At 52.1% G+C, this 9940-nt stretch overlaps 1 protein-coding gene across 1 annotated transcript; it reads left to right on the top strand.

Annotated features, from left to right (window-relative positions):
* The first annotated feature begins 2407 nt into the window (after nt 1-2407).
* Nucleotides 2408-2806, top strand: LOC138366392 (submandibular gland secretory Glx-rich protein CA-like). The gene has a single exon (XM_069327432.1). The coding sequence runs from the start codon at nt 2408-2410 to the stop codon at nt 2804-2806; it is 399 nt and encodes a 132-aa protein (XP_069183533.1).
* The last annotated feature ends 7134 nt before the right edge of the window (nt 2807-9940 follow it).

Below are 9940 nucleotides of genomic sequence, written 5' to 3'. Positions count from 1 at the left end.
TATTATATATATATGCGAACAAGCCTGAACGGTCTCCAGGCACATATGCCACTGAAAACTCACACCCCAGAAGGGACTCGAACCCATACTGCCAGAAACAATGCAACTGATGTACAGGATCCCTTAACCACTCGACCAACACGACCGGACAAAAGAGGATGGTAGCCGAGGCTATTTCCATCCCCCCCGCCGGCACTCTGTTGGTAATCTTGGGCATGGTATTTTATCAAATCACCTCATTCTTTGGGGCACACGTGAGGAACACATATGCGAACCGAGTGCCGGCGTGGGGATGGAAGTAGCCTCGGCTACCATGTCCTCCAGGAAACTGGAAATATGACGCCTAATCAATCTTTCAATAACTTTAGGTGTGATGTTAGAGTGAATGGTCGATAGTTTCAGCCAAGGCTTTATTACCTCCCGTGTATAGTGAAGCTGTATCTGATGATTTAAGTGCTGCTGATGTCTTCCCTGTATCCAGGCTTTTCCTCTATACTGCACCGGGCGCTCTTGCTACTGGTACTGTGCACTTCTTGGGGTGCACAATAAACTACCGCTCACAGGATGAGTATGGGGTGCACAATAAACTACCGCTCACAGGATGAGTATGGGGTGCACAATAAACTACCGCTCACAGGATGAGTATGGGGTGCACAATAAACTACCGCTCACAGGATGAGTATGGGGTGCACAATAAACTACCGCTCACAGGATGAGTATGGGGTGCACAATAAACTACCGCTCACAGGATGAGTATGGGGTGCACAATAAACTACCGCTCACAGAATGAGTATGGGGTGCACAATAAACTACCGCTCACAGGATGAGTATGGCGTGCACAATAAACTACCACTCACAGGATGAGTATGGGGTGCACAATAAACTACCGCTCACAGGATGAGTATGGGGTGCACAATAAACTACCGCTCACAGGATGAGTATGGGGTGCACAATAATCTACCACTCACAGGATGAGTATGGGGTGCACAATAAACTACCACTCACAGGATGAGTATGGGGTGCACAATAAACTACCGCTCACAGGATGAGTATGGGGTGCACAATAAACTACCGCTCACAGGACGAGTATGGGGTGCACAATAATCTACCGCTCACAGGATGAGTATGGGGTGCACAATAAACTACCGCTCACAGGATGAGTATGGGGTACACACTAGCACTCACAGAATTCCACCACATGGGGTTATCTAAGAAGTGAAACACACAATATAGTGTACAAACAGTTTGGTTAAACAAAAAGAAGCCGTCACAGATAATATCAAACCATTCCTCCATTAAATTTCTCTTTACCAGTCTTAACATTGCTAGTTTTAGAAATATATTTTATATTTTACACGCCAAGATGGTGTTCAACGTCCTCCCAGCGAGCATAAGAAATATTGCCGGAACAACCGTGGACATCTTCAAGAGGAAACTAGATTGTTTCCTTCAAGGAGTGCCGGACCAACCGGGCTGTGGTGGGTATGTGGGCCTGCGGGCCGCTCCAAGCAACAGCCTGGTGGACCAAACTCTCACAAGTCAAGCCTGGCCTCGGGCCGGGCTTGGGGAGTAGAACAACTCCCAGAACCCCATCAACCAGGTATATGTGGGCCTGCGGGCCGCTCCAAGCAACAGCCTGGTGGACCAAACTCTCACAAGTCAAGTCTGGTCAACCAGGTATATGTGGGCCTGTGGGCCGCTCCAAGCAACAGCCTGGTGGACCAAACTCTCACAAGTCAAGCCTGGCCTCGGGCCGGGCTTGGGCAGTAGAACAACTCCCAGAACCCCATCAAGCGGGTATTAAAAACGTATGGCCACACCTGTACCCCAGTGGGCTCTGTTATGGCCACACCTGTACCCCAGTGGGCTCTGTTATGGCCACACCTGTACCCCAGTGGGCACTGTTATCGCCACACCTGTACCCCAGTGGGCACTGTTATCGCCACACCTGTACCCCAGTGGGCACTGTTATCGCCACACCTGTACCCCAGTGGGCACTGTTATCGCCACACCTGTACCCCAGTGGGCACTGTTATCGCCACACCTGTACCCCAGTGGGCACTGTTATCGCCACACCTGTACCCCAGTGGGCACAGACGTTGACCAAAGTCTTGTATATTGCACGCAGTGAGACAACAGTTTGGTTGGGTTGGGTTGTGTTGGGTTGGGTTGGGTCGGGTTGGGTCGGGTTGGGTTGGGTTGGGTTGGGTTGTGTTGGGTTGGGTCGGGTTGGGTTGGGTCGGGTTGGGTTGGGTTGGGTTGGGTTGGTAACTAAGATGCATGAATGAGACGGGTCGGTGACAGTCGCTGCCTGAAGTGTGTACACAGTTGGGCAGCACGGTGAGGGGCGGCCCTCTGGCTCCTGCCTGCCAGGGCACGTGTGTCTGCTGCCACACCCCTCAGGTACATGTCTGCAGCCGCCAGCAGCCGCCAGCAGCCACCAGCAGCCACCAGCAGCCACCAGCAGCCACCAGCAGCCACCAGCAGCCACCAGCAGCCGCCAACAGCCGCCAGCAGCCGCCAGCAGCCGCCAGCAGCCACCAGCAGCCGCCAGCAGCCGCCAGCAGCCACCAGCAGCCGCCAGCAGCCACCAGCAGCCGCCAGCAGCCGCCAGCAGCCGCCAGCAGCCACCAGCAGCCGCCAGCAGCCGCCAGTAACAGCAGCAGCCACCAGCAGCCGCCAGCAGCCGCCAGTAACAGCAGCAGCCACCAGCAGCCGCCAGCAGCAACCAGCAGCCGCCAGCAGCAACCAGCAGCCGCCAGCAACAGCAGCAGCCACCAGCAGCCGCCAGCAACAGCAGCAGTAGTCAACCAAGAGATTGGTTGATTAGTAATCACAGATGATTAGTAAAGCTGTTTGAACCTCATTGGACGACTCTTCCGTTCATAAGCCTGACGACTGACCTTCATGGCCATTAAGGCTGAGAATGCTCCGTAATGCTCCAGACTGAGCGGGCCAGCAGCAGTGGTATGGATGGTTAGAATACTCCACTACCTTGACCGTACTTAGTGGAGTGGGTACTGGAGTAGCTCTATTTACCAAGCCCGGCCTGTGGCCAAGGCTTGGAGCGGCCTGCAGGACCACATACCCACTACAGCCGGGTTGGTCCGGCACTTCTTGCAAGAACTTACCTAAAATGCCTCTTGAAGACGTCCACCTTTGTTCCAGCAATATTTCTAATGCTTGCTGGGAGGGTGTTGAACAGCTGTGGACCTCTGATGTTCAGTGTTCCCTGATTGTGTCTATGGCACCTCTACTCTTCACTGGACCGCTGATGTTCAGACAGTGTTCTCTGATTGTGCCTATGGCACCTCTACTCCTCACTGGTTCTATTCTGCATTTCCTTCCGTACCTTTCGCTCCAGTATGTTGTTATTCTACTGTGTAAATTTGGGACCTGGCCCTCCAGTACCTTCCATGACTGGAAGATACTGGAGGGCGAGGTCTCTTATTAGTAAGAGAAAATGCCCGGCTGTTTGTTTGTTCAAACTTGGAAGCCGAGTTCTTGGGGGCTAACCTTATTCTAATTGACATGGGGAATGGTCTGTGGTAGGGGATGGACATAGGCTGGTCGTGGAGGCCAGAATTCGAAAGGGAAGAGCGTGCCTGGGTACCTGAGACCTCCACCACCATACCTGCCACCACCCGCCACCCACACACCTAAATGTTTTCAAATCAAACTTTTCCAAACAATAATCTTTCTTACACTAATACACACCATTATCCACTGATCTAGGAAAAACCTAATAGACATTTCCATGGGAGCTTTATGGATGACTATTGGAGTGTGGTGGTGTTGGTGGCACCATATTCCTGCTCTCTTGTACAATTACTACAACAATCGAGTGACAATTTTAATGTTTAGAAACCTATTCACATCTCTCAAAACAATTTCCCCCAATATTTGCCTCATGAAGCAGTGAATGATGAATAATAGTGACGAGTATCCAGGCTGGGATATCTTTCCCTGACAGGCTGACCCAGGCTCCAGGGTACGCAGTAATGCCATATTTCAACACTAGAGAACAGTGGAAGCTTTTTACAGTTTCCACTTTAGGTAACTGGCCGCTGCGCCGCGAGCGCCTCGCTAAATGTCGCGGGTTCATACTGTTCCTCTAATCCACCGATCCAAGACTCACTTTTAATTGTCTTCTTCTGGGTATAAATATACACTAAAGTGATAATTTAGTCGTGACTTGTCTGAGGTTTTTATCAGCCGGTGGAGAAGGTGAGAGGGCGCCCCGGCGGCCGCCACCACAAAATGCCTGCTCCTTTACCCGCTCCCACTGGTGGCTCTTGTATCATGCTCAACTGGCTCATGCTCCCATAGCATGCTGTACGCCCCCCACACCATGCTGCCTGGGAGAGCATGCTCCCACGCGACCCAGGAACAGCATACAGGGCCCCCGGAGAGGAAACATTACAAGACTGTACCAGACGGGCCAAGCACCTCTCGGGGGAATCACTAGTGAATATAACCTGCAGGTAGAAGCCATTAGCGGGAACACCTCCGAATTGTGTGACCACTGGAGGGTGACTACTTGAAAGGTCGGGGTCATAGGGGGGGGGGGGGGTAGGGGAGGGTGTTAACAGGCACACTTGACTACAGAAGAGGGGGGCGGGTGTTAACAGGCACACCTGACTGAATAGAAGAGGGGGGAGGGTGTTAACAGGCACACCTGACTGTACAGTAGAGGGGGGGGCGGGTGTTAACAGGCACACCTGACTGTATAGAAGAGGGGGGGGTGTTAACAGGCACACCTGACTGTACAGTAGAGGGGGGGGGGTGTTAACAGACACACCTGACTGTACAGTAGAGGGGGGGGTGTTAACAGGCACACCTGACTGTACAGAAGAGGGGGGTGTTAACAGGCACACCTGACTGTACAGAAGAGGGGGGGGGTGTTAACAGGCACACCTGACTGTACAGAAGAGGGGGGGGTGTTAACAGACACACCTGACTGTACAGTAGAGGGGGGGGGTGTTAACAGGCACACCTGACTGTACAGCAGAGGGGGGGGGGTGTTAACAGGCACACCTGACTGTACAGAAGAGGGGGGGGGGGTGTTAACAGACACACCTGACTGTACAGTAGAGGGGGGGGGTGTTAACAGGCACACCTGACTGTACAGTAGAGGGGGGGGTCTTAACAGGAACACCTGACTGTACAGCAGAGGGGGGGGGGTGTTAACAGGCACACCTGACTGTACAGAAGAGGGGGGGGTGTTAACAGGCACACCTGACTGTACAGAAGAGGGGGGGGGGGTGTTAACAGACACACCTGACTGTACAGAAGAGGGGGGGGTGTTAACAGACACACCTGACTGTACAGTAGAGGGGGGGGTGTTAACAGGCACACCTGACTGTACAGTAGAGCGGGGGGGGGTGTTAACAGGCACACCTGACTGTACAGAAGAGGGGGGGGTGTTAACAGGCACACCTGACTGTACAGAAGAGGGGGGGTGTTAACAGGCACACCTGACTGTACAGAAGAGGGGGGTGTTAACAGGCACACCTGACTGTACAGAAGAGGGGGGGGTGTTAACAGGCACACCTGACTGTACAGAAGAGGGGGGGTGTTAACAGGCACACCTGACTGTACAGAAGAGGGGGGGTGTTAACAGGCACACCTGACTGTACAGAAGAGGGGGGGGGGTGTTAACAGACACACCTGACTGTACAGAAGAGGGGGGGGGTGTTAACAGGCACACCTGACTGTACAGAAGAGGGGGGGGTGTTAACAGACACACCTGACTGTACAGAAGAGGGGGGGGGTGTTAACAGACACACCTGACTGTACAGAAGAGGGAGGGGGTGTTAACTCACCTCCCCCTCCCCCCGCCCCTTCTATGCAGTGTGTACGCACCCAGAGCACACAGGGTGCGTACAGTCCCCCCCCCCCACCCCCAAGGCCCCAGAGAGGGGCCTGGGGGGGTACGGGGGGGGGTGACATAAACAGCGGCGGGTGCAGTAAAGCACAGCACCACCTACAGGGCGCTGGGCGGGGCACTGAACCACTTGTCACCAGCCCCTGAGGAGGGGGGGGGGGGGGTCCCCTGAGGGGCCTCCCCTGAGGGGGCTCCCCTGAGGGGGCTCCCCTGAGGGGGCTCCCTTGAGGGGGACTTCCCTAACTGGGGGCTTCCCTGAGGGGGCTCCCCTAAGGGGGACTTCCCTAACTGGGGACTCCCCTGAGGGGGGACTTCCCTAACTGGGAGCTCCCCTGAGGGGGCTCCCCTGAGGGGGCTCCCCTAAGGGGGACTTCCCTAACTGGGGGCTTCCCTGAGGGGAACTTCCCTAACTGGGGGCTCCCCTAAGGGGGACTTCCCTAACTGGGGACTTCCTTAAGGGTGACTTCCCTAACTGGGGGCTTCCCTAAGGGGAACTTCCCTAAGGGGAACTTCCCTAACTGGGGTCTCCCCTAAGGGGGACTTCCCTAACTGGGGTCTTCCCTAAGGGGAACTTCCCTAAGGGGAACTTCCCTAACTGGGGTCTCCCCTAAGGGGAACTTCCCTAACTGGGGTCTCCCCTAAGGGGAAGTTCCCTAACTGGGGACTTCCTTAAGGGGGACTTCCCTAACTGGGGGCTCCCCTGAGGGGGGAGCCATGGGGGGGGGGGGGTTGAGGAACTAGTGAAAGTTCTGCGTTCATCAAATGTTCAGTTACATTAGGGGTAAAGTGCGCCGCGGGACACGTGTGTGATCTCTCACTGAACACCGCCACACACCAGACGAAAGTGACACAGAAAACGAGTTATAATTTAATGATATTGTTTATCTCAAGTGTATAGAGACAGGTCTATATCTGTGGTGAACAGATATAGACTTGTGTCTGTGTCTCAGACCTCTGCACTAGTAGACAGGTTGACCAGTTCAGAGGTTGACAGGAGGCCGTTGTTCATCTCTAACACAATGTTTTTATTATTATTATTATTTTCTACCACAGACGTGGCCAGACATTTACAATGCTAACCAGCATATATACATTTTCTTCTGTCCTCCATGGACAGGGTTAGAGATGTGTTAAACATATAGTTCAGGGGTTTATTGAACACTCAACCACAGAAGGTGATTCGGTGCTTTTAAAATGGTAGGCTAAGCTACTTGTGGAGTAGTGTGGTTTCAGGGTGGTGTCTGTGGGTAGTGTACTCACCTATTTGTGCTTGCGGGGGTTGAGCTTTGGCTCTTTGGTCCCGCCTCTCAACTGTCAATCAACTGGTGTACAGGTTCCTGGGCCTACTGGGCTCTATCATATCTACATTATAAACTGTGTATGGAGTCAGCCTCCACCACATCACTGCCTAATGCATTCCATCCGTTAACTACTCTGACACTGAAAAAGTTCTTTCTAACGTCCCTGTGACTCATGTGGGTACTCAGTCTCCACCTGTGTCCCCTTGTTTGCGTACCACCAGTCTCGAATAGTTTATCCTTGTCTACCCTGTCAATTCTTCTGAGGATTTTGTAGGTAGTGATCATGTCTCCCCTTACTCTTCTGTCTTTCAGTGTCGTAAGGTGCAGTTCCCTCAGCCTTTCCTCGTAATTCTTGCCTCTTAGTTCTGAGACTAGTCTAGTGGCATACCTCTGAACTTTTTCCAGCTTCGTGTTATGCTTGACAAGGTATGGGCTCCATGCTGGGGCCGCATACTCCAGGATTGGTCTTACATATGTGGTGTACAAGATTCTGAATGATTACTTTCACAGGTTCCTGAACGCTGTTCTGATGTTAGCCAGCCTCGCATATGCCGCAGACGTAATTCTTTTTATGTGGGCTTCAGGAGACAGGTTTGGTGTGATATCAACTCCTAGATCTTTCTCTCTTTCCGTTTCATGAAGTACATCATCTCCTGTTCTGTATCGTGTCTGTCTCCGGGTTGTATATCACTTCTACTACAGCTTTCGCTCCTCCCATTGTCACGGTGCCTGTTATGTAGTCTCTGAATCCCTCGCAGCCCGGGATGACCATCTCCTTGAAACTTCATTCCTTTCCCTTTAGTAGGGCCACTAAAACTCCTTCCCATACTTCCCTCTCTTTCTTTATTACTGTGTACTTCTGGGGAACACCCCATTCGTTATGATTCCTGAGAGTTTTGTTTCTGTGAGTCTAATTACATCTGGGTTCACTTCTTGTGCTTTTTTCCTTAGTTCACTTTCCTTTCTTGTGATCCCATCTATGTTCGAGTACATCACCCTGAAGCTGACTCTCTTCTGTCCTTTATCAGATCCTATTGCTTCCCCTGAAGCAGGGAAACAGGGAGGGACCGGGATGGGGGGGGGGCCTATGAAGGGGGACCTGGGGGGTCTGGGGTGTGCGGGGGCTGGGAGGTTCAGGGTGGGGGTCCGTGGAGTAGTGTGGGGTCAGGGTGGGGGTCCGTGGAGTAGTGTGGGGTCAGGGTGGGAGTCTGTGGAGTAGTGTGGGGTCAACCAGTGGGTTCTGAGGGGTCCAGACACAAGAATACAGAGTTCCTCTGGCCCCCAAATAAATCCGTGATGATGTATACCCATCATTCAGTACCCAGGGCACAGGGAGTGCCCAAGGAAGTAGTCTAATTGTAGAGACCAATTGATTGTCTCTGATTTACGACTCTAAAAACTTGTAATTCGAGATATGCAAATGAGATGAGATTAGTGAAGCAGAGAACAATTAGCTCTGATGATGATGGTGATGATGAGTGTAATGATGAGGGTGACCCCAGGGGGGGGGTGAGGTTGAGTGCATTTGAGTGTGAGGTTGAGGTAGAGAGGAGGGCGGGTGAGGTTGTGGGTGACGCAGGGGGGGGGAGGATGATATGTGTTGATCCCCCTCATCCAACGGAAGGTACCCTAACCTAACCTAACTTAACTTAACGTAACGAAAATGTTGTGTTTATTTGGTAGGGATGAAGTGTGACGTCACACACACGTGACGTCACACACACACACGTGACGTCACACACACACACGTGACGTCACACACACACACGTGACGTCACACACACACACACGTGACGTCACACACACACGTGACGTCACACACACACGTGACGTCACACACACATGACGTCACACACATGACGTCACACACATGGCGTCACACACACGTCAAGTCAGTACAGGTTATTACTCCATACCGCAGCTGATCATATCCTACACAACACGGTTCGACAAAGCTTGTTTTTAGCTATCAAAACCGTACATAATTCTCACTGTTGTGGAGAGGATAATTTTGGTATAATTTAAATCTATCTTGAAATCAACTTTCAAGATATGACCTCCCAGAACGGAGCGACCTCAGCAAGATCGCTCCAGGGAGTCACTGGGAGGGTTTCCCTCAGAAAAGTATAATACACAAAGGCTGTGTGTAATAAAAAAAATGTAAATTGTCTCATCCATTCAACGTATCATTCACACACCACCACACACCAGGTAGCAGATCAAACACCACCACCACACACCAGGTAACAGATCAAACACCACCACCACACACCAGGTAACAGATCAAACACCACCACCACACACCAGGTAGCAGATCAAACACCACCACCACACACCAGGTAACAGATCAAACACCACCACCACACACCAGGTAACAGATCAAACACCACCACCACACACCAGGTAGCAGATCAAACACCACCACCACACACCAGGTAACAGATCAAACACCACCACCACACACCAGGTAACAGATCAAACACCACCACCACACACCAGGTAACAGATCAAACACCACCACCACACACCAGGTAACAGATCAAACACCACCACCACACACCAGGTAACAGATCAAACACCACCACCACACACCAGGTAACAGATCAAACACCACCACCACACACCAGGTAACAGATCAAACACCACCACCACACACCAGGTAACAGATCAAACACCACCACCACACACCAGGTAACAGATCAAACACCACCACCACACACCAGGTAACAGATCAAACACCACCACCACACAC

Source organism: Procambarus clarkii, chromosome 19 (assembly GCF_040958095.1).
Source record: "Procambarus clarkii isolate CNS0578487 chromosome 19, FALCON_Pclarkii_2.0, whole genome shotgun sequence".
Classification (NCBI taxonomy): Eukaryota; Metazoa; Arthropoda; class Malacostraca; order Decapoda; family Cambaridae; genus Procambarus; species Procambarus clarkii.
Note: the sequence above shows the minus strand (reverse complement) of the source record. Positions and strands in the feature narration are given on the sequence as shown.

Coding starts and splice junctions, on each gene's coding strand:
- LOC138366392 (XM_069327432.1), top strand. CDS start 2,408: ATGTCTGCAGCCGCCAGCAGCCGCCAGCAGCCACCAGCAGCCACCAGC.